At 41.4% G+C, this 26,317-nt stretch overlaps 1 protein-coding gene across 1 annotated transcript; it reads right to left on the minus strand.

The window, feature by feature from the left end:
- Window positions 1-26,285, minus strand: LOC102174010 (putative zinc finger protein 724). The gene is given in 5 exon segments (XM_018063220.1): window positions 1-294; window positions 297-1,819; window positions 7,792-7,884; window positions 8,381-8,507; window positions 26,087-26,285. Coding segments are annotated over 5 exon segments (2,043 nt in total). The 5' UTR covers window positions 26,102-26,285; the 3' UTR covers window positions 1-9.

Here is a 26,317-nt window from a genome sequence, read left to right on the forward strand (position 1 = left end):
TTACTAGGGTTAAGTGTGTGTTCTCAGATGTTTAGTGAGATTACTACTGTGACTAAAGGCTTTGCCACATTCTGTACATTTATAAGGTCTCTCTCCAGTATGAATTCGCTGATGCTGAGTGAGATGTGCGCACTGAATAAAGGCCTTGCTACATTCTTTACATTTATAAGGTCTCTCCCCAGAATGAATTCGCTGATGTGTAGTAAGAACTGAGTACTGATGAAAGGCTTTGTTACATTCTTTACATTTATAAGGCTTCTCTCCAGTATGAATTTGCTGATGTCGAGTAAGATTTGAGCACCGAATAAAAAGGCTTTGTCACATTCTTTACATTTATAAGGTCTCTCCCCAGAATGAATTCGCTGATGTCCAGTAAGAAGTGAGAGACGATGAAAGGCTTTGTTACATTCTTTACATTTATAAGGCTTCTCTCCGGTATGAATTCGCTGATGATAGGTTAGCTGTGAGTAACAGATAAAGGCTTTGCTACATTCTGTACGTCTATAAGGTCTCTCTCCAGTATGAATTTGCCGATGATAGGGGAGATGTGAGTAACGCATAAAGGTTTTGCTACATTGTATGCATTTATAAGGTTTCTCTCAAGTATGAATTCGCAGATGTTGAGTAAGATGTGAGTTGTAAGTAAAGGCTTTGCCACATTCTGTACATTTGAAAGGTCTCTCTCCAGTGTGAATTCTCTGATGTTCAGTAAGAAGTGAGTGAAGGTTAAACACTTTGCTACATTCTGTACATTTGAAAGGTTTCCTTCCTGTATGAATTTTGTTATGTCTACTTAGATGGCATGACTTACTAAACACTTTCCCACATATCTTACACTGGTTTTCTTTCTGTGGATTCTGAACAGTGTGCTGTTGAATAAGTTCTGAAGACTGATTAGAAACATGACCATATTCACTACAAATCCTCTCTTCAGGACAAGTAGTCTTATCTAGAGAAAAACCTGACATTTGATCAAAGGTATTTCTACATTTATTACGTTTAGAATCGTCTGAAGATTCGGGTCCCTGATGTTTCATAAGTTTTGCGTTTCCTTCAATGGTGTACCCAGTTTCATTGCCAGAATATCTTCTCACTCCACCATAAATACTCTTGTAATTATTGGAGCTGTAGTTGTTACTAAAGGTCTGACTCATTTTATTACACATAGAAAGTTGTTGTGTATTAACCATATCACAATATGTATTGAACAAGGATGGTTGGATTGTGTCTCTTCCATTATCATCAACATTGTACATCTTGGAATGGTGAGAAAATATCTGTTGGGGGAAGAAAAATGACCCCCTGCTCACGGATCCCTCAAATTGATTAGATTGTGAGTTTTCCCACTCATTGTTAAATTGTAGGTGTTCAGACATGCTTGAATGTATGTTTAGTCGAAGCCTTCGTTCAGAATTGTCTGAATGAGTATTTGCAGTAGAGACTAGATTACCTTCCAGATTTTCCATGTTTCCTTTTAGAGAACATGTATGTTTCAAAAAAGGATGGAAATCAGTTCTTAAACACTTACACTTCTCGGCAGATGTCGACGACTGAAGTTGATGTTTTTCCCAATTTGACTCACATTGCTCATTTCTCTTTCCAGTACTCTTAGCATAATGTGTAACTGTCTCCATTTCTTTATGTTCATATAAACATTCTCTCTGTCTTTCATATACCCTTGTATATTCCCAGTCTTTCATTAAATCTAAATTTCTGTGGTGAAATATTTGATATATTCCTAGGTTTGCTATTGGGAACACATATTCAAATACTTTCTGATTCTTTGGCATGAAATCCTGGGTGTCTTGTGGAGACATAGCTGAAAGATACCAATTAACAAGTAATTTTAACTGCTAGTTTTAGAAAATATCTTTAAACATTTAGAGAAAACTGATGACTATAGCTAGGATCAAGGATCAAGATACCAAGGTTTAGGCAGATTGTGGAGATCATCTCTCTCTCCACAAATGAATGAGAAATGGAACAATTCTCACAAGGCCCAGCTGATACTAGCAGAGGCCCATGGAAATCTGAAAGGACAAGAAAGATTCCTGCTTTGCAGGGTAGGACAAAAGAAAGAAGAAGGAAAAGGAGAGGAGAAAAGTGGGTTGAGGCCTGCGACCCTGCGGGGAGATGAAAATGAGGAGAGGTACCCATATCCTGGGAAGCCCCTCTCTGGGGGAGCTCAGTTTGGACAGAAGGAGAGCCTCATTCTCTGTGGGAAGAGAACACGGCAACCAGCGTGTGGCAGCAGGACAGAGTGAGACCTGCACACAGGGTACTGACCCCAGCCCTGCCCACCCAGCCTTAGAGGCATGTCCACCAATGAAGAAAAGAGCTGCGTGCTGAAATGCGGGGTTTGGAGAGCAGACCGAGGCAGATGACTGCAGTTGGCTGTGAGGAAACATCCTAAAGGGATGGGAGTAAGGGAGGAGCTTGGAAAACGCGATGTTTGTGGTGGAAGCCTGAACCACCAGAGAGCAGAGTGCCATTGGTGAGTGATGCCCAAAGAAGAAGCCCATTGCATGTCTTGTTACTTGTGCCCACTCCTGCTTGCCAAGGACTACGAACTCCACACACGTAGGTCTTTTGAGCCCCAGCCACAGCCTCCCCCATCGACGTCCTCCAAAATCAGCAGACTCCTGTGCTCTGGGGCAGCATCAGGAGCAGACACCTGTGAGCTGGCCACATGCACAGATGGAAACTGAAAGCACAGGTGAATCCCAGCAATAAAGAAGAAAAGCTGAAACCACTCCTTGCAGCAACACAAGCCACGGTCTTACACCCACAACCGGCTTTATAACCTCAGCCCCTACAGAGCATCTGAATCAACGACCAGGGCTCTCCCAGTCATGGCAGGTGGAGCTTTAGCAGCTGTGGACTTTGTGGGCTCCTACAAAAGGTGGCTGCCCCACAGCACCACAGCGGGTCCAGCCCCACGCTCAATGCAATCCCAGGACCTGACTTCACTGAATCTATGCTGGTGACCTTGTGAAAACAACATCTGAGAGACACTAGGGCCATGTGCCATCACACCCACAGTTAAGGTTCGCCAAGAGTAGTGCCAAAACTACATAACATGAGAGCTTGAAACACATGAGAGGGGACACCAGAGCACAACCTAAGGTGAACATTCCTAGAGGAGTAATACTCAGTGACTTTTCTCCCAGTGGGTGTGCTCTAATCCCACCTGCCTAACACCACAGATCAGAATCACAGCTAACATTCAGATCTGGAGGCTCTATTCCAGCACGTAGGGAGCAGGCACCACCAGAGAGAGGGCAATAACAACCACAGAACAATGGGGAAACAGCCCTGAATGTTCCGGGCAGGCTCTGGTCACAGTTAACAGCAATCAAACCACAGATCAAGAGAGGATAAGGGCACAAACCTCTAGTCCAATGTCACCCACCAAGGTGCAGACACCAGAAGGAGGACGAACTAGGTTCCTGCACCCTTCAAAACAGAGAGCACAAACAGAACGCTGGACAAATGAGATAGCGAAGAAATAGGTTATAGGGGAAGAAACAAGGTAAAAATGTCCAGTTCAGTTCAGTTCAATTGCTCAGTCGTGTCCGACTCTTTGCGACCCCATGAACTGAAGCACGCCAGGCCTCACTGTCCATCACCAACTCCAGGAGTTCACTCAGACACATCCATCGAGTTGGTGATGCAATCCAGCCATCTCATCCTCTGTCGTCCCCTTCTCCTTCTGCCCCCAATCCCTCCCAGCATCAGAGTTTTTTCCAACTCTTCACATGAGGTGGCCAAAGTACTGAAATTTCAGCTTTAGCATCATTCCTTCCAAAGAATGCCCAGGACTGATCTCCTTTAGGATGGACTGGTTGGATCTCCTTGCAGTCCAAGGGACTTGTCAAGAGTCTTTTCCAACACCACAGTTCAAAAGCATAATTCTTTGGTGCTCAGCTTTCTTCACAGTCCAACTCTCACATCCATATGACCACTGGAAAAACCATAGCCTTGACTAGACGGACCTTTGTTGGCAAAGTAATGTCTCTGCTTTTGAATATGTCATCTAGGTTGGTCATAACCTTCCTTCCAAGGAGTAAGCGTCTTTTAATTTCATGGCTAATAGTTCTTAAATCCACTTCTTGCCACACATGTTTCTGAGAATGGTCTACTAGATGTTTCAATCTAAACATCATAGATGATAATGACAGAGAACTCAGCAGAAACTGAGAACACATAAGACAATGCCTGAGGAAGCTGAATGCAAATAAGATAAACTGAATAAAGTACTAATTTTAAGAAATTAAATAAAAAGAGAGAGTTTAAAACTATGATTGAAAGAGGGAACTCTAATCATTACTCTGTGGAGACATAAATGGGAAGGAAATCAATAGAACGGTAAAGATTGGAGATCACTTTCAGAAAATTAGAGGTACCAGGAAAATGTCATACAAAGATGGGAACAAAAAAGGACAGAAACAAGATGGACCTAAAAGAAGCAGAAGTTATTAAGAGAAGTTGGCAAGAATACATGAAAGAACTATACAAAAAAGATCTTAATGACTGAGATAACCACGATGGTGTGATCACTTACCTAGTAACAGACATTCTGGCATCCAAAGTCAAGTTGGCCTTAGAAGGCATGACTACCAACAAAGCTAGTCCAGATGTTAGAACTCCAGCTTAGCTATTTCAAGTCCTAAAAGATGATAATGCTAAAGTTCTGCACTCAGTAAGCCAGCAAATTTGGAAAACTCAGCAGTGGCCTCAGAATGGGAAAAGGTCAGTTTTCATTCTAATCACAAAGAAAAGCAATGCCAAAGAATGCTCAAACTACTACACAATTTTCCTCATTTCAAACAACAACAAAGGCTCAAAATTCTCCAAGCGAGGCTTTAACAGTACATGAACCAAGAGCTTCCAGATGTTAAAGCTGGATTTAGAAATGGCAGAGGAACCAGAAAGCAAATTGCCAACATCCCTTGGATCATATGAAAAGCAAGAGAGTTCTGGAAAAACAACTACATCTGCTTTATTGACACCACCACAGCCTTTGATTGTGTGGAACACAAGAATCTGTGGAAAATTCTTAAAGAGATGGGAATACCAGACTACCTTATCTGCCTCCTGAGAAATCTGTATGCATGTCAAGAAGCAACAGTGAGTACTGGACATGTGACAATGGACTGATTCCAACTTGGGAAAGGAGTACATCAAGGCTGTATATTGTCACCCTGCTTATTTAACTTATATGCAGAGTACATCATGAGAAATGCTGGGCTGGAAGAAGCACAAGCTGGAATCAAGATTGCTGGGAGAAATATCAATAACCTCAGATATGCGGATGACACCACCCTTATGGCAGAAAGTGAAGAGGAACTAAAAAGCCTCTTGATTAAAGTGAAAGAGGAGAGTGAAAAAGTTGGCTTAAAGCTCAACATTCAGAAAACGAATATCATGGCATCCAGTCCCATCACTTCATGGGAAATAGATGGGGAAACAGTGGAAACAGTGTCAGACTTTATTTTTTGGGGCTCCAAAATCACTGCAGATGGTGACTGCAGCCATGAAATTAAAAGACGCTTACTCCTGGAAGGGAAGTTATGACCAACCTAGATGGCATATTCAAAAACAGACACATTACTTTGCCAACAAAGGTCTGTCTAGTCAAGGCTATGGTTTTTCCTGTGGTCATGTATGGATGTGAGAGTTGGACTGTTGAAAAAGCTGAGCACTAAAGAATTGATGCTTTTGAACTGTGGTGTTAGAGAAGACTCTTGACAAGAGTCCCTTGGACTGCAAGGAGATACAGCCAGTCTATTCTAAAGGAGACCAGTCCTCCGTGTTCTTTGGAAGGAATGATGCTAACGCTGAAACTCCAGTACTTGGCCACCTCATGCAAAGAGGTGACTCATTGGAAAAGACTCTGATGCTGGGAAGGATTGGGGGCAGGAGGAGAAGGGGACGACAGAGGAAGAGATGGCTAGATTGCATCACCGACTCGATGGACGTGAGTTTGAGTGAACTCCTGGAGTTGGTGATGGACAGGGAGGCCTGGTGTGCTGCAATTCATGGAGGTGAACTAAGATAAAGGATTATCCAGAAGGTTTAATCCAGAGACTGTCCTCTGGCAGGATACATAATCCTAAGGTTTGTAGAGGGAAAACAATTTTGTCTGTTTTTTCCTCCTTGAAAATTCCAGACCCCTCTCTCCTTGAGGACCCCTAGACTTTTAATCAACCTGCCTAGGAAATGACTCTCTCACGAAGAGGAACTGAGGACTCTCTTGATGAAACTGAAAGAAGAGGTGAAAAATCTGGCTTCAAACTCAACCTTCAAAAACCACGATCATGGCACCGGTCAGATCGTTTCATGACAAAGAGTGGGAGAAACAGTGGAAACAGTGATAGACTTTAGTTTTTTAGTTCCAAAATCACTGCAGATGGTGACTACAGCCAGGAAAGTAAAAGACGCTTGCTCCTTGGAAGAAAAGCTATGACCAACCTAGGCAGCATATTAAAAACCAGAAACATTACTTTGCTGACAAAGGTCCATGTAGTCAAAGCTACAATTTTCCCAGTAGTCCTGTATGGATGTGAGAGTTGGACCATGAAGACAGCTGAGTGCCAAAGAATTGATGTTTTTGAACTGTGGTGTTGAAGAAGTCTCTTGAGAGTCCCTTGGATGGCAAGAAGATCACACCGCTCCATCCTAAAGGAAATCAGTCCTGAATATTGATTGGAAGTACATGGTGAAGCTGAAGCTCCGATACTTTGGCCACCTGATGCAAAGAAAAGACTCACTGAGAAAGACCCTACTGCTGGGAAAGATTGAGGATGAGAGGAGAAGGGGACGACAGAGGTTCAGATGGTAGGATGCCATCACTGACTCTATGGACATGAGTTTTAGCAGGCTCTGGGAGTTGGTGATGGACAGGGAAGCTGCAGACCATAGATCACAGAGTTAGACTCGACTGAGCAACTGAACTGAACTAATATGTATAATTGATTCTCTTTGCTGTATAGGAGTACAAAATTGTAAAACAGCTATATTCCAATTAGAAATTTTAATAAAGATTTCTTTAGATAATCTAAAAATGGTCATAGTTTAAATCAACCATTAATAATATAGTGGAAAATATACTAAGACTTTATGTCAACTTATTTTAAAACTCTATGAATAGAATATAATAAAGTATTTTAGCATGTTAGAATTGGGGCAAATACACTAAAGATATTTAATATGAGATCATATAAGGAAAAGAGAAACTTTGGAGTCAACCTGAGATGCGCCTTGTTTCATTTTCACCAGGTTTTGCTTTCTGCAGTGAACAATTACTTGAATTTGAAATTTATTTGGAAGGTCCTATGTGGCACTCCCAGTGGATAGGAAATTATAAATCAGAGAACAAAGACCCGTCCCCAGTATTCCTAGAAGTTTGGCAGTTTGTCTACCACTCCACTCACACATTTCTGTCTAGAGGTAGAAGAAAACTTTAAAAGGACTGTCATACAGTTACTCAGAAATGGGCAGAGTTTTCCTAGGGTCCCCAAGTAATCAAAGAGCAACGAATGAATGGAGTTTGTCACAAGCCAAGAGGAGACTTTTAGTTCACACTGTGATGGAGAAAAGTAATCACTGGAGATAAATTCATGAATGATTTCATGAGAGAATGGGGCAGGTGATACATTTCTATGACACAAACCCAGGTTGTCAAAAACCTTTTCCACTGAAGCAAATCTTCCAAAACTATGCGACGAAGGATGAGTTCTCTCCTTGGACCTCTCATCTGAGTCATCATCTCCATCCATTCATACCTACCTGGGTAAATGGCTATGGTCCCCATTCTCCTTATATTCCTGGGATCCTTCAATTGCTCCAGAAAGGCGACCAGGTCCAGCTTAGAGACAAGACCTATTGAGCAGAGAAAGGAATACTTGTGTTGTTAAGAGATTCATCAGTATCGAATCCAACATGTGTTCAGGTGAGATGAAAAAACATTTTGTTCTAGAAAACGATTTCCCAAAATACTTTATTCAAAGCTGCTATACAATACTAACAAACACCTAACAATCAGTCCTGAGATTCTGGTCAAGTAGTACTAAGGCAAAAGTAAAGTAGTGTCAAAGTGAAATTAAGAGAGGGTGCCACTATTTAATATCACAGAATTTACACAATTACCACTAACCTAGAAGGAAGGAGGCAGAGTACATCAAGGAAGAAAAACATCACCAGCATAACGAATTGTCATTAAGCCTTTCTTTCTAAACTCACAAATACCCATTTTCCCCCTAGAAAACAGAGATCTGAAACTACTGTGAGAAGCAGAAAATTTCAGAAGACATTCTTGACATGACGGAACTAAAACCCAGTGGGTAGATAAGGGATTCTGGAAGGCAGTTATCCTCACCCAAGGAGGCCAGGTTCCTGTAGTTCTGTAACATCACATCCCTGTACAATTCCCGCTGACTGAGGTCCAGGCATTCCCACTCCTCTTGAGTGAAGTCTATGGCCACATCCTGGAACGTCAGCTGTCCCTGAAATACACAGTACAGATGCCATGTAGCCATGGGAAGACTTCCTAATGCGACCGAAGATGAAAACAGTAAGTTCAGAAACCTGGTCATGATTTAGTGGCTTGGCTGTTATTACAAAATATATTTTTTACACACTAATCTGATCCACAAGCCATTAGAGAAACTATTCTTATATGAAAGAGCAATTATAAAATAATCAGGGCAACATTAGCATATTTATTCTTCAGTGTCCTACTCATGTGATATAGGATAAATTATCAAAGAAACAGAAATTTTTTTTTTTTTCTCTTTTTAAAGAGTATTCTGAGCCAAGAGTTCTGAAGTGGACCCAAGTGCCACATTTTTAGCAAGGTTATTTGAGTTAGTAATGTTGAAAATTCTGCTTGATGAATGACAATTTTGAAGACCAATGAAATAGAATAGTAAGGTAAGAATTCATACTTAAGTGGAACTTTAATTGTTTTACAGATTTTAACAGGTGTAATAGGATAGTAACCTTTCTTGTGGTCTGGGCTCGTGTTGGAAAAGAATTTCCAGACATGAGAGAAAATGAGAGGAAAATAAAGTTTATTAGAATGGAGGACGCTGTTAGAACAGTGGGCCAGCTCAGATGAGAATGGCTGTTGAACAGGGGTCCTCAGTCCACGTTCATAGCCCGGGTACAAGGAGTGGGATAGGGGTCTAGTGGATCATTGGTGAATGGATGAGGCACATATACTGGGCGGGGGAAGAGTAAGAAAAACACTTTCTCCTTATGGGGTAGGAGGGGAGATCATTTAAACTGCTCAGGAGGACCTGAAATCCATCAATACTTACAACATGGGGGAGGGAAAGATGGTAAGGGGTCTTGTTCTTCCATTCCTGTGTTTCCTTTCCATTCTAAGACCCTCCTTGGTTTTATCTATTCTTTTGTCCCTGGGTCACCACATACCTTCCTCTCTATTTTTAGGGCCAGTTCTTTGGCCCTTGTTGATACCCTGCTCATGTCTAACTATCTACCCATTTCCCTTCTCACACATTTGGGAATCCAGTGTCAAGGAAAAAGAGGTGATGACCGCTCTGGCTTCTTCAGGCTGAGCAGGAGCACATGGGGCTCTGGGTTCCTTTTGCCTACTCTCTTAGGGAGCATTTATGGAGGGAGATGAGAGTCCATGGAATGATAAGGTGACTTGTTTCAGCATTGTCTAGGTGTTAGTCAGGCAATATTCTTGCACGACCACTTGGAAATTTGTGGTATTTTAGAAGAAGCAAAGTTAACAAGAAAGTTAAAGGTACATGGTCGATAGATTAAGAGAAGTAGAAAAACTGCTCAGGGGCTAGCCAGGAGAACCAGGACTGGACATTGGTTCGTGACGTTAGCGTTTCTCTAGGTACGAGAAGAAGCAAGAATCTGGGCTCATAAAATATTTACCTAAAAACATCTCACTCTCAGAAGGCTAGTTCTGGGTTTTTCCCAGGGCACAGAGTCCCTTATTTCTGATCTCTACTCTGAACTGCTTTCGGCGGGGATGGGGGTTGGGGGATGAGGGAGTGGGGTTGAAAGTCAGGAGCTTGCTGTGGGTCATGATGTCATCTTTGTAGAGACAGCTGGCAGAGTCCAGTCAGCAGGGTCCCTTCATAGCCAGATATTTGATCATGCTTTGGGGGCATTTCTTGGCCAAAGTGTCCCATGGCACTGGGTAGTCTCATTCCCAGGTCTAGGGAAGGTTCCAATGATAGGCCGTTCAATGTGCTGTTTCTAGAGCAGGCCTTGTGAGTAGCAAAAGTCTCTGGACCATACCTGTCGTATTAGCCTCTTGATCCCGGAAAATATTCCCTATTGTTGCTTCTCCCTATATTTAGATTTACATTATTACAATCATTGATAGTATATGGAGCTGCATATCAACATTTTATCACAGGCTCAGTCACACATTTAGTAACCCAAGAAACAATCTTCTGAAACAAGTGACATAGAAAATAATATGGTTATAGCTAGCAGTTATTTGGAGAAGGCAATGGCACCCCACTCTAGTACTCTTGCCTGGAAAATCCCATGGATGGAGGAGCCTGTTGGGCTGCAGTCCATGGGGTCGTTAAGAGTTAGACACGACTGGGCGACTTCACTTTCACTTTTCACTTTCATGCATTGGAGAAGGAAATGGCAATCCACTCCAGTGTTCTTGCCTGGAGAATCCCAGGGATGGGGGAGCCTGGTGGGCTGCCGTCTATGAGGCCGCACAGAGTCAGACACGACTGAAGCGACTTAGCAGCAGTAGCAGCAGCAGCAGTTATTAGTCGGGATGTAAGAATGAAAAGGCAAGAACTTTCATTAGGTAGAGCCCAGTATATCCCAGGTCATCTGACTTCACTTCTTAAATGACTATAGCCAGGTGGTAATCTCCTGGTTGTATATCATGGAGTATCTAATCTTTAGCTGAAGATTGTTTACTGAGATTAGTTTTAGAAACAAACTTAGAGTGTCCTCTTTATAACTTAATTAAATCTTTAAAAAATATAACATAAGAAGGAACTATCTCAGAAGTGAGTCTTAGTTAACACTAGACTTTAATTAACAAAACTAGAAACTTAGTTTAACAATGAAAAAAAGTTAATATTTAGTAAAACATAATATTTTCATTATGAATGCATTAACCCTGTAGCCAGGGAAGGCTTTAACCCATCAAGTATAAATGAGGTTTCTCAGGGAGCTGGGAAAAGCCAGGCAGCCATGTTAGATTTCCCATACTCCTGACTCTTTGATTTACAGCTGTTCTTCACCCATTTTTAATTCCCTGATTGAGAAGCAGACCATGGCCATGTTTTAAGGACATCAGGATGGCAAAAGTCTAACCATGAGGGGTATTTTTGTAAAAGAGAAGGAGCTTTGTTCACATGTACCATAACCTTGCTATTGCTATTGCTAAGTCACTTCAGGCAAAGAAACTCATAATCTCTTATTGAAAACTGCATTCTAAGAAAACTTTGTTCTATTAACATAGAGATTAGACTAAATTCCAGTCTGGTACCAGCTTACCAGATAGCAAACAAAACTTGTTTATCAGTTAACCTTAGAAAATCTTTTCCATAAATCATGAAGTAGCAGTATTCTTACAAAGGGATCAGAGTGAAACCATAGAAGGCATGTTTTAATCTGATTAAACTGCAATTGACAGTGTAGCCTGGTCACTGCTGTGACTTGTAACACTTTAACAGGATAAGTAGAATTATAGTTGACCACATTTTATTAGGGCACATCAGATCTATATGAACTCCACATAATTTTAGGATATCTGTATTGGTAACACCCACCACACAGCATAATCTGAGAAGATCTATCACCCCTTCAAGAGTACTTCCCATGTCACTTTCCATGTCCAGTGAACCCAGGTCGTTTAATAGCTCCCTGGGATGTCTCAGGGGCCCTCTGAAGCAATCCAAAGTCAGCTAGAAGTCAAGTTACTTAGGAAGTTTTGTGGACAAATATCAAAAGGGATATAACACTCAGTCAGATAAAATCATATAGATCACTGGGAAATAATATATTCACTTAGCCAAACTAACAAAGAAGATTTCATATGTAAACCTAGAACAGATCACATCAGAGGTAAAGAAACTTAAAATCCATTATCAAAGGCAGCACAGCATATCAATAGAACTTGTATTTATGCACAAAATTCTTCCCTTGGGGTCCACTTTCCATAAAACCTTATCACTCTCTATACCCATTACTTTGTTTTCCCATCCTGAAACAGCCACCTGTAAGTCAGACCTACTTCCTTTTCCCTTCACAAAATGTAATGTCATTCCTCATACCTTCTTTACTGAAAATAAATATGCTGCTTTTCTTAAGCAACCAAGAACTTAAGCATTCTGTAGATTGGGGAACATAAATACCAGTGATAATTTCTAAAAAAAAAACCAAAAAACAAAAAATAAATCTAGAGAACATCTCAGGATGACATCAAGCATTATTCATAAATAGTTCAAAATCTCTAGTTTCTCTGTAAGAGGAAGTTAGTCCTCAGTAGTGAATGTTTCAGAATCTTATTTTATTTGGAAATGACCTAGCTATTCAATAAACTTCTGTCACTTAGTTTAGCACAGCCCTAGAAATTCAGGTTACCAAAATCTGGAGAATGTTTTAGACAGACATTTCTAAACTATAATTATTCTTAAAAGAATTTCTCTGAAAGCTCATGTCTCTTTTACATTTTCTTTGAAGTTTTTTTCCCCCCTTTCCTAGAGGTACTTTGCTGGTTGACAAACTTGTAACAGATATAAAAATATAACAATATTTAACTTATAATAAACCTAGGCACAATGAAAATACTGTGCTAGTGACTCTTAGACATATCTACATTAGATGAGCAAACAAACATTAATACTAGATATTTAATATTTATATTTCCCAGTTCACACGAATCTGAAATTCATTTAGGTTAATTTCTCTTGTAGTTAGAATTGTCTGATTTGTAAGTGATTACTTTCTTTTAGGCCAATTAAACTAGAACTCACTTATAACTTCAACAATACTATTAAAAAAAAACAAAACAAAACAGAGCGCACACTGAGACCTATATAAATCCAGGCATACAGAGATCTCATAGTTTCCTGCCTGAGATTTAAAACATCTCTTTGACCCTTTGTTTGCTTGTTTGGCTTGAAGTTCTGATTTGCCCAAGGCTGAGTCAGGTCTCAGGCAAAGTGGGCAGTGTATTTCAAGGACATAGAAAGGGTTAATTTCAAGCTTTTCTAGACAGGCCTTTTAACAAGCTGCCGCTGCTAAGTCAATTCAGTCGTGTCTGACTCTGTGCGACCCCATAGAAGGCAACCCATCAGGCTTCCCCATCCCTGGGATTCTCCAGGCAAAAGTACTGGAGTGGGTAGTTGTTTTTAAATGTATATGCAAAGAGAATTGGTTTTGAAGTTTCCAAGAGAAAGAAAATTTCATTTTAAGCAGTTTTCTCCAGTCTAAAGGATATCAGGGCCATCCTGTGCCAAAAAGTCACGTTTCCTTTCTGTAGTCTTAGTTTTATAGCTAAAATATAGACCAAATAGTGCTCAAATTGACTCTGATATCAGGGGCATTTCAGCTCATAAAAATTTTGGACTGTCCCTCTGATGGGAAGTGAGGTCTTTGTCCCATGAGAAGAATCTGAAACATTAAGGGAATTTGCAGGAATGAGGGAAGCTTGGTACTTCCCAGGCCTGAGAAAGAGGAGTAGTCAGAAAGGAATACTTTAGGATGTTCAGGAGTGGGGGAAGCTTGGTTTCCTCTCCACCTGAGAGATAAGCTTCCTTAAAGGGGATTCTTTAGAATGTTAGGACAGTTTTTGATCCTTCAGGCTTCTGAATATAGAAGAAAGACCTGGACCAAAGGGAACCTCAGAATCCTTTCCTAGAGATCATGTGGATATGAAAGGCCAAATAGGGGTCATCTAGGAAATCTGACGGAGACAGACAGAGAGGGACAGGAGACAGAGAGGCAACAGAATGCAAGGAAATTCTGAGTCCTTTCCCTTCTTTTGGCAAAACCTAGTGTTCCATTCAGAGGCCATTTTTGGGGGGGTCCCCCATTTGTATTGGAGCCAGGCCTTTTGGAGGGTCAAAATCTTCCAGTTTCTGACAATGTAGCGAAAGTCTGAGTATGAGAGAGCCTCCTGGGATGTAACAGAACCCACTCTTAGCCTACCTACTATAGAATGGGAGTACTGAGAGTCACTGGCTGACAGAAAGGAGTAGCTTTTCTCCCAGCGATCTCTCGGTGTAACTAATGCACAAAATGGCCAAGTGTCCCAACAATCGCATCCGACAGAGAGAGAAGACCTCTGAGAACCCTGCAGCTAAGCCACCAGGTGACACAGGCAGAAAAAGACAGAGACTCCCGGGTGCAACCAGGTGACTCACCATTTGGTGATTCCCTGAAATGTGGAAGGCACTCTTGGGATGGCTCAGAGGCAACACCCAGGCTCCTGTAAATCAATCCAGACCAAAAGGGAAAGAAGTGAAAGTGACAGGGAAGAAGGCTGAGGAATCTGCCTTACAATATATATGGGAGGTGGTGGCCAAGGGACAATGGTCTCTGTTTTGTTTCAACCTCTTATGCTTGACACGGTGGACAGAAGTTGCCTTGCAGGGGAGTGGCGGGGGGGGGGGGGGGGCGGTGGTGGCGGGGGAGATGTCCTTGTGGCGTGATCCATGCTGTGTGCCCCCTATCCTCACATGGGAGTCTTCCTGTGGCGGCCGCCCTAATGTCTTTTACGTGTCTGACCTGTGCCCACATAATATTGGTTGGCACAGTCCACACTTGCAAAAAAGAAAAAGGAGAGACCCTCACCCATTCAAACAGCAGCTACTTTGGGTGCAGTGAGCAGTGGGGCCTTTGGAATGCACCAGAGGATAACCCTGGCCAGAGTTCCTCAGTTGCTGCCACAGCAATTGCCTATTGGCAGAGGGTCCCTATGAGAAAGGAGAAGTGAGGAGGTGTAGAAGAGACTCCAAGTCCCCGAACAAGCCTCCAAAAATGTCATGGTCTGGGTGTGCATTGGAAAACAATTCCCAGACATGAGACAATATGGGTCTGTTTTTACAGTTTCTGTATTCTAAGACCCTCCTTGGCTTTATTTCCTCTTCACATTTTGGGTAACCACAACCTTGGCAAAAATAATCATTTTAACTGTTTAGTATATACTCTATATCTTTGTGCTTGTTTTTATCACACTCTTGAAAGTGCAAGAGAAATAACTAATAATCAGCAATGTTGCTCTTGTTCCTTTTGGCACATATTTTAACAAACAACCATTAAAGGCAGAGCTGAAACTTTACTTCAGTTTATGTACTTTCAGTTCAGTTCAGTCACTCAGCCGTGTCCGACTCTGTGTGACCCCATGAATCGCAGCACGCCAGGCCTCCCTATCCATCACCAACTCCCGGAGTTCACTCAGACTCACTCCATTGAGTCAGTGATGCAATCCAGCCATCTCATCCTCTGTCGTCCCCTTCTCCTCCTGCCACCCATCCCTCCCAGCAACACAGTCTTTGCCAATGAGTCAACTTTTCGCATGAGGTGGCCAAAGTACTAAAGTTTCAGCTTTAGCATCATTCCTTCCAAAGAAATCCCAGGGTCGATCTCCTTTAGAATGACTGGTTAGATCTCCTTGCAGTCCAAGGGACTCTCAAGAGTCTCCTCCAACACCACAGTTCAAAAGCATCAATTCTTCGGCGCTCAGCCTTCTTCACAGTCCAAAACTCACATCGATACATGACTACTGGAAAAACCATACCCTTGACTAGATGGACCTTAGTCGGCAAAGTAATGTCTCTGCTTTTGAATATGCTAACTAGGTTGGTCATAACTTTCCTTCCAAGGAGTAAGCGTCTTTAATTTCATGGCTGCAGTCACCATCTGCAGTGATTTTGGACCCCCCAAAAAATAAAGTCTGACACTGTTTCTATTGTTTCTCCAACTATTTCCCATGAAGTGATGGGACTAGATGCCATGATCTTCGTTTTCTGAATGTTGAGCTTTAAGCCAACTGTTTCACTCTCCTCTTTCACTTTCATCAAGAGGCTTTTTAGTTCCTCTTCACTTTCTGCCATAAGGGTCGTGTCATCTGCATATCTGAGGTTATTGATATTTCTCCCGGCAGTCTTGATTCCAGCTTGTGTTTCTTCCAGTCCAGCATTTCTCATGATGTACTCTGCATAGAAGTTAAATAAGCAGGGTGACAATATACAGCCTTGATATACTCCTTTTCCCATTTGGAACCAGTCTGTGGTTTCATGTCCAGTTCTAACTGTTGCTTCCTGACCTGCATTCAGATTTCTCAAGAGGCAGGTCAGGCGGTCTGGTATTCCCATCTCTCTCAGAATTTTCCACAGTTTATTGTGACGCACACAGTCAAAGGCTTTGGCATAGTCAATAAAGTAGAAATAGATGTTTTTCTGGAACTCTCATCCTGTTCCCCTGATCCAGCAGATGTTGGCAATTTGATCTCTGGTTCCTCTGCCTTTTCTAATACCAGCTTGAACATCAGGAAGTTCTCGGTTCACGTATTGCTGAAGCCTGGCTTGGACAATTTTGAGCATGACTTTACTAGCATATGAGATGAGTGCAATTGTGCGGTAGTTTGAGCATTCTTTGGCATTGCCTTTCTTTGGGATTGGAAGGAAAACTGACCTTTTCCAGGTCTGTGGCCACTGCTGAGTTTTCCAAATTTGTTGGCATATTGAGTGCAGCACTTTCACAGCATCCTCTTTCAGGATTTGAAATAGCTCCACTGGAATTCCATCATCTCCACTAGCTTTGTTCGTAGTGATGCTTTCTAAGGCCCGCTTGACTTCACATTCCAGGATGTCTGGCTCCAGGTGAGTGATCACACCTTCGTGATTATCTAGGTCGTGAAGATCCTTTTTGTACAGTTCTTCTGTGTATTCTTGCCACCTCTTCTTAATATCTTCTGCTTCCATTAGGTCCATACCATTTCTGTCCTTTATCGAGCCCATCTTTGCATGAGATGTTCCCTTGGTATCTCTAATTTTCTTGAAGAGATCTCTAGTCTTTCCCATTCTGTTGTTTTCCTCGATTTCTTTGCATTGATCGCTGAAGAAGGCTTTCTTATCTCTTCTTGCTATTCTTTGGAACTCTGCATTCAGATACTTATATCTTTCCTTTTCTCCCTTGCTTTTGGCCTCTCTTCTTTTCACAGCTATTTGTAAGACCTCCCCAGACAGCCACTTTGCTTTTTTGCATTTCTTTTCCATGGGGATGGTCTTGATCCCTGTCTCCTGTACAATGTCATGAACCTCAGTCCATAGTTCATCAGGCACTCTATCTATCAGATCTAGTCCCTTAAATCTATTTCTCAATTCCACTGTATAATCAAGGGATTTGATTTAGGTCATACCTGAATGGTCTAGTGGTTTTCCCTACTTTCTTCAATTTGCGTCTGAAGTTGGTAATAAGGAGTTCATGATCTGAGCCACAGTCAGCTCCTGGTCTTGTTTTTGTTGACTGTATAGAGCTTCTCCATCTTTAGCTGCAAAGAATATAATCAATCTGATTTTGGTGATGACCATCTGGTGATGTCCATGTGTAGAGTCTTCTCTTGTGTTGTTGGAAGAGGGTGTTTGCTATGACCAGTGCTTTCTCTTCGCAAAACTCGATTAGTCTTTGCCCTGCTTCATTCTGCATTCCAAGGCCAAATTTTCCTGTTACTCCAGGTGTTTCTTGACTTCCTCCTTTTGCATTCCAGTCCCCTATAATGAAAAGGACATCTTTTGGGGGTGTTAGTTCTAAAAGGTCTTGTAGGTCTTCATAGAACCGTTCAACTTCAGCTTCTTCAGCATTACTGGTTGGGGCATAGACTTGGATAACTGTGATATCGAGTGGTTTGCCTTGGAGACGAACCGAGATCATCCTGTCATTTTTGAGATTGCATCCAACTACTGCATTTTGGACTCTTTTGACCATGATGGCTACTCCATTTCTTCTGAGGGATTCCTGCCACAGTAGGAGATATAATGGTCATCTGAGTTCAACTTACCCATTCCAGTCCATTTTAGTTCTCTGATTCCTAGAATGTCTACATTCACTGTTGCCATCTCGTTTGACCACTTCCAACTTGCCTTGATTCATGGACCTGACATTCCTGGTTCCTATGCAATATTGCTCTTTACAGCATAGTAGCTTGCTTCTATCACCAGTCACATCAACAGCTGGGTATTGTTTTTGCTTTGGCTCCATCCCTTCTTTCTTTCTGGAGTTATTTCTCCACTGATCTCCAGTAACATATTGGGCACCTACTGAGCTGTGGAGTTCCTCTTTCAGTATACCATCATTTTGCCTTTTCATACTGTATTTAAGACTTTAAGTAATAAAACACACACAGATTCACAGAGACAAATCTAAGAAAGTTGACAGAAGTTTATGTTTATTTCAGTTCAGTTCAGTAGCTTAGTCATGTCTGAATCATTGCAACCCCTTGAATCGCAGCACACCAGGCCTCGCTGTCCATCACCAACTCCTGGAGTTCACTCAAATTCACGTCATCGAGTTGGTGATGCCATCTAGCCATCTCATCCTCTGTCGTCGCGATCGCCTACTGACCCCAATCCCTCCCAGCATCAGAGTCTTTGCCAATGAGTCAACAATTCGCATGACGTGGCCAAGGTACTGGGATTTCAGCCTCAGTATCAGTCCTTCCAATGAACACCCAGGACTGGTCTCCTTCAGGATGGACTGTTTGGATTTCCTTGCACTCTAAGGTACTCTGAAGAGTCTTCTCTGACACCACAATTGAAAAGCATGAATTCTTCAGCGCTCAGCTTTTTTTCATAGTCCAACTCTCACATCCACACATGACTAAAGGAAAAACCAAAGCTTTGACTAGATGGACTTTTGTTAGCAAAGTAATATCTCTCCTTTTCAATATGCTACCTAGGTTGGTCTTAACTGTCCTTCCAAGGCGTAAGCATCTTTTCATTTCATGGCTGCAATCACCATCTGCAGTGATTCTGGAGCCCCCTCAAATAAAGTTTGACACTGTTTTTACTGTTTCCCCATCTATTTCCCATGAAGTGATGGGACCAGATGCCATGATCTTAGTTTTCTGAATGTTCTGCTTTAAGCCAACTTTTTCACTAAATCTTTCACTTTCATCAAGAGGCTTTTTAATTCCTCCTCACTTTCTGCCATAAGGGTGGTGTCATGCACATATCTGAGGTTACTGATATTTCTCCCGGCAATTTTGATTCCAGCTTATGCTTCTTCCAGCCCAGTGTTTCTCATGATATAGTCTGCATAGAAGTTAAATAAGGCGGGTGACAATATACAGCCTTGACATACTCCTTTTCCTATTTGGAACCAGTGAGTTGTCCCATGTCCAGTTCTAACTGTTGCTTCCTGACCTGCATATAGGTTTCTCAAGAGGCAGGTCAGGCGGTCTGGTATTCCCATCTCTTTCAGAGTTTTCCACAGTTTATTGTGATCCACACAGTCAAAGGCTTTGGCATACTCAATAAAGCAAAAATGGATGGTTTTGTGGAAGTCTCTTGCTTTTCCGATGATCCAGTGAGTCTTGGCAACTTGATCTTGGTTCCTCTGCCTTTCTTAAAACCAGCTCGAACATCTGGAAGTTCATGATTCATGCACTGTGGAATCCTGACTTGGAGAACTTTGGAGTACTTTACTACTGCATGAGATGAGTGCAATTGTGTGGTAGTTTGAGAATTCTTTGGCATTGCCTTTCTTTGGCACTGGAATGAAAACTGACCTTTTCCAGTCCTGTGGCCACTGCTGAGTTTTCCAAATTTGCTGGCATATTGAGTGCAGCAGTTTCACAAGCTTCTGTAACTGTAAAGAATACTAAAAACAAGAAAAGTTTTAGTCATTCAGTCATGTCCCATTCTTTGTGACTCCATGGACTCTAATTTGCCAGATTCCTCTGTACAAGAAATTCCCAAGCACGAATACTGGAATTGGTAGTCATTCCCTTCTCTAGAAGTTCTTCCAAAACACAAAGCAAAAAAAAAAAAAAAAAGAAGAAGAAAAAATTGATCAAGTCATGTTAATATTTTCATACATACAGTTCAGTTCAGTTGCTCAGTAGTGTCCAACTCTTCGTGATTCCATGGCCTGCAGCATGCCAGGCCTCCCTGTCCACCACCAATTCCTGGAGCCTACTCAAACTCAACTCCACTGAGTACAGACATACACTCAAACGGGGCTATATGCTCATTAGAAAGAAGAGAGAAAATTTTTCATGTCACTAAACTCAGGTAATTTTGAATAGATTAAAATGTACATGTTAGAGGATGATATTCTTTATTTTCACTGAGCTATATTTTAAATTTTAATACAGTTGAGCATAAATTAGGACTAATAAGATTCTTAACAAGGGCCTCCTGCATTGCAGGTGGATTCTTTACCAACTGAGCTATCAGGGAAGCCACAACTAGAATTAAGGTTACATAAAAATTGAGTTTTGATGGGGAAACAGTGGAAACAGTGTCAGACTTTATTTCTGGGCGCTCCAAAAGCACTGCAGATGGTGACTGCAGCCATGAAATTAAAAGATGCTTACTCCTTGGAAGAAAAGTTATGACCAACCTAGACAGCATGTTGAAAACCAGAGACATTACTTGGCCAACAAAGATCCATCTAGTCAAGGCTATGGTTTTTCCAGTGGTCATATATGGATATGAGAGTTGGACTGTGAAGAAAGCTGAGTGGTGAAGAATTGATGCTTTTGAACTGTGGTGTTGGAGGACTCTTGAGAGTCCCTTGGACTGCAAGGAGATCCAACCAGTCCATTCTGAAGGAGATCAACCCTGGGATTTCTTTGGAAGGAATGATGCTAAAGCTGAAACTCCAGTACTTTGGCCACCTCATGAGAAGAGTTGACTCACTGGAAAAGACTCTGATGCTGGGAGGGATTGGGGGCAGGAGGAGAAGGGGACAACAGAGGATGAGATGGCTGGATGGCATCACTGAGTCGATGGACATGAGTTTGAGTGAACTTGGGGAGTTGGTGATGGACAGGGAGGCCTGGCATGCTGCGATTCATGGGATCACAAAGAGTCGGAAACGACTGAGTGACTGAAGTGAACTGAACTGAACTGAAACATTTGGAAAATACAAAACTGTGATGAGACTCTGTGATGTGAGCCTGGACTATACTGGAAAAGATCAGACCTGGGTTTGTGTTGAAATTCCCACTCTCAAAACCCTACATCTCCGCTAAACACGCATGAGTGTTCATTTTCCAAAGCAGAAAGAAAGTAAGAAGACATGAAGTTACCCTGTTAATTGGGATAGTTTAGGCACATGCCTCACTTTTTCTTTCCAAGACACTTGTTCAAGTCAAGTGGAAAAAAATTCATAGCACGGGAATCTCACAGAAACACCTAAACCAGTAAACATGAGTCATGGAGTAAGAAGTTCATGGAGGAAAGCATTATCACTACATGTGTATTTTGGTATTATTATGGAAACTATGATCTGAATCTATCATTAAAAAATGTTATTTTGGGGACTTCAGTGAATAAGTGCTCCCAGTGCACAGAGCTCTGGTTCTTTCCCTGATCAGGAAACTAGCTCCCTCATGCTGTAGCTAAGAGTTTACATGTCACAAGCAAAGAACTTGAAAATTACAAGGATGACTGAAGATCCTATTTGCCACAAGAAGACCCAGTGCAGCCAAATAAATATTTTAAAAATGTGTTGTAAGCAAATTTCACTTCATATATACCTTCCCTGATCTGTAGCCTAATGTTGCAGACCTTTAATGGACCGGAATCTGGTGGTCAGGAATCGAGGATAAGAAAGTAAAGGAGAGAAAGGTGCTGATATTCCCTGGTTTATGCAGAGAACCAGTAAAGCCCTTGACACAGGGCTTGTACCACTCACGAAGGCAGAGGGCATTCTCTTGAGGAGGTCTTGAAAGCCCGAGCGAGAAAGTGAGCTCGGCAGGATTCCACGCTCCAGAGAATTAGCCTGAGGGAGAGAGAGAAAGAAAGAAAGATAGATAAGCAGATACATACGGGGATCCAAGCTCTGATGGAATAAGGGTACTTTAATGATATTTATGTGAGCATATATAGGCTGTTAAGGAATTTATTTGACAATGATAAAGATCAGAAAACCAAACGTATAGTAACCGTTACCAAGGAAACAAGGAAGTAACAATGGTCATAAGGTCAGAAGACAACCCATATCTCAAGAGGGAGGGTCATGACTAGGTAGAGTAACTGAAGGGAAAGAGTTTACTGAAGTAAATTCATGCATACAATTCATCTCATTATCTCAGTCCTGGGAGCAGGACTGAACTGATGGTGTACTATAATATGACTTTTACATAGCAATATTTTCTACTGTAATCCAAACCCCAAAAAAGATGAGAAATGACCCACACACCATTTCAGAAACTATTTTGATCTGGAAAAGAAATGATAAGATAATCAGAAACACATGGGCATATTTATTTTTGAGTGTTGTATTTCTATGACACAGGATGAACTGTCTATAAAGGAAACAGGTAATATTTTTAAAAAGCATACTCTGACCCAAGAGTTCTTGACTGGGAGAAATGTGCCATTTATTTTAACAAGCTTAATTTTTTTCGGAGTATTGTTAACAAGCTTCTTTTTAACTAGTGATGTTCAAAAGCTGCTCCACGAATGACCGTTTTGAATAGTAATGAAATACAATAGTAAGGTAAGCATTCATACTTACTTTTGAACGTCAAGTGTTTTATAAATTTTACAGTTCAAATATGATAGCATCCTCAGTAGCAACAATCATTTTAACTATTTAGGATATACTGTATATATTTCTGAGAGTTTTTACAGAGTCTCGGATGTGCAACAAAAATAATTTAAAATCAATTTAAATTTACTTTACTTTATGTACTCTAAACTTTAACTATAATATACAGACAAATACATAGGGACAACTCTAAAGAAAGTTCATAGACATTTCTCTAACTGTGAAGAATAAAAAATACAAGAAAAATAACTGATCAAATCATATGAACATTTTCATGCAACAAACTGATTGAACCATATGAACATTTTCATGCATACATATATTAAAATGGAACTATATATTCATTTCACTAAAATGAAACAATCTAAGGCCATGGATGAAAGTGATGAAAGTGAAAGAGGAGAGCGAAAAAGTTGGCTTAAAGCTCAACATTCAGAAAACTAAGATCATGGCATCCAGTCCCATCACTTCATGGGAAATAGATGGGGAAACAGTGGAAACAGTGTCCGACTTTATTTTTTGGGGCTCCAAAATCACTGCAGATGGTGACTGCAGCCATGAAATTAGAAGATGCTTACTCATTGGAAGAAAAGTTATGACCAACCTAGATAGTATATTCAAAAGCAGAGACATTACTTTGCCGACTAAGGTCCGTCTAGTCAAGGCTATGGTTTTTCCTGTGGTCATGTATGGATATGAGAATTGGACTGTGAGGAAGGCTGAGCACCAAAGAATTGATGCTTTTGAACTGTGGTGTTGGAGAAGACTCTTGAGAGTCCCTTGGACTGCAAGGAGATCCAACCAGTCCATTCTGAAGGAGATCAACCCTGGGATTTCTTTGGAAGGAATGATGCTAAAGCTGAAACTCCAGTACTTTGGACACCTCATGAGAAGAGATGACTCAGTGGAAAAGACTCTAATGCTGGGAGGGATTGGGGGCAGGAGGAGAAGGGGATGACAGAGGATGAGATGGCTGGATGGCATCATGGACTTGATGGACATGAGTCTGAGTGAACTCCGGGAGATGGTGATGGACAGGGAGGCCTGGTGTGCTGCGATTCATGGGGTTGCAGAGTCAGACATGACTGAGCGACTAAACTGAACTGAACTGAAGGCCATGGAAAATATGTAAGAAGCATTTTCAAAGGTTAGAATAAATAAAAATATTCACAAAATGATGATGGCTTTTATATAAACCCTAGGTTTCTGAACACACAGATGCACACATAAACACACTTAAGGTAAAAGCAACCATCCATAAGTAACATATTTTGGAAGAAACAGTTTTAATCCACCTTTTTTTTTTTTTTAACTCATGTATTTTAGCATCTATGGTAAAACAAACATTTACAAATTGTGCATGAATGCGTGCTAAGTCACATCAATCATGTCTAACACTTTGTGGCCCAAGGATTGTAGCCATCCAGACTCCTCCATCCATGGGATTTCCCAGGCAAGAATACTGGAGGGCGTTGCCATTTCCTTCTCCAGGGGACCTTCCCAACCTGGGGATCAAACTCAGTTCTCCTGCTTTGGCAGGCGTATCCTTTACCACTGAGCCACCTGGGTTCACTGAAAATAACCTTTTCTCTTTAGTAAGAATGATCAAAAACACAATATGAGAAATAGTCTACATTTTATTAGCAAATATAGCATGACACCCATTTAGAACACATTTCCAGACCTATGTGAAGAAACTGTAAACATTTACTGAAGCACATAAAGACTGAAAATCACAAGTTTTACTTGGAAGATATGGTGACATAAAGACTTCAGTGACTGCAATTTCAGAACAATTCAAACTCAAAACAAACATGGAAGTCTCAGCTGTATCTAGGAGAGCCAACATAATTTTGAATTTAAAAATGAAAAAAAACCTAAATAGAGGGAAATTACAGATTTCTGTAATTACAACCTATAAATCTGTAATTCTGCCAAATTAGAGATGAAGTTGGAGAAGGCAATGGCACTCCACTCCAGTACTCTTGCCTGGAAAATCCCATGGACAGAGGAGCCTGGTGGGCTGAAGTCCATGGGGTCGCTATGAGTCGGACACGACTGAGCGACTTCACTTTCACTTGTCACTTTCATGCATTGGAGAAGGAAATGGTAACCCACTCCAGTGTTCTTGCCTGGAAAATCCCAGGGACGGGGGAGCCTTGTGGGCTACTGTCTATGGGGTCGCACAGAGTTGGACACGACTGAAGCGACTTAGCAGCAGAGATGAAGTTATCACTGTATAGACTAATTGAAATTTTAAACTAAATGAAGCAAAATAGCTAAAAGGTAGCCAAAAAAGCTCATCTAAAGAACTCATCGTAGACATTATTTTGAACAATACAACAGAACGTAAACACAACAAAATGTTTTTTCATAATGCAACAGGTGAGGTGTTCCAAGGTAATAAAAATCAGAGGAGGGGAAAAAAAGTCAAAGGGCAGAAAGGAAAGATTTAGGTTTCAGTGCTGTGTAATAAAGAATTTAGGGACTTGCCTGATAGTCCAGTGGTGAGCAATCTGCCTGTCAATACAGACGACATGGGTTCCATCCCTGGTCAGGGAAGATCCCACATGCCTTGAAGCAACTAAGCTAGTGTGCCACAACTACTGAAGCCCACCAGCTCCACAGCCTGCCAGTTATTAATACAATGACTGAACCAGTGCCTTAGAGCCAGAGTTCCACAACAAGATAGTAGCTCCTCCTAATCACAACAGAGAAAGCCCAAGTGCATCATCAAAATCCCAGTATAGCCAAAACTAAGCAAATACTAAAATTAAAAGAAAAAAAAATAAAAAGAATTTGGCAGGCTTTGGTCCCCAGGTTGTGGAAGTTTCTTAACTACTCTTCGAATTTAAGGTTTTTCCCTCTTGGAATTTCCTTAGTGAGTGAAGTGGCTTTATTACTCTCCGTGGGCCCTGATTATTTATGCTAACAATATGACCTACAGTGGGCCTTTAGTTTAATAATGGGATGACTCAGGTTGTGAGGCAGGCCATTTCACAAAGACGAAGAAAGTGACTAGAGCTTTGGGGCTTCGAGCCAGGTGAGCTTATTACCTCAACCTCTAAGGAGGGGAGAATGCTGGAGATGTTATCAATCCTGCCTATGTAGCTAAACCCCAATAAAAACTCGGGACTTAAAAGCTTGAGTGAGCTTCTTTGGCTGACAATACTCTGTTTTCTGTCACACTAATGTGCCAGGAGGGTAATGGGTCCCTTCGGATGATGAATATGCGTCAGTTCAAACAAACCCATTCAGAAGTTAAGAAGCTTATCAAGTCCAAAGAAACAGCATTTCAGGAAACAGAACAAACACGGACTATACCTCTTACCTCGGAACGAGTCATTTCTGACTCCTTGCTTTCCTTTTTCTCTGGGCTTCCTTCTCAGGTAAGATCAGTCTTGGGAAGTGACCCCTGAGTGTTGAAAATAGGCTGTTCAATACTTAGAAAAATACACCGAGGTCCCTGTAACACAGCCCCACACAGACGGAGGATCTCAACAGGTACAAAACACGATCCTCTACGTCCACGGACATAGCAGAGATTCTGGAACACAGAAAC

Source organism: Capra hircus, chromosome 18 (genome assembly GCF_001704415.2).
Source record: "Capra hircus breed San Clemente chromosome 18, ASM170441v1, whole genome shotgun sequence".
NCBI lineage: Eukaryota > Metazoa > Chordata > Mammalia > Artiodactyla > Bovidae > Capra > Capra hircus.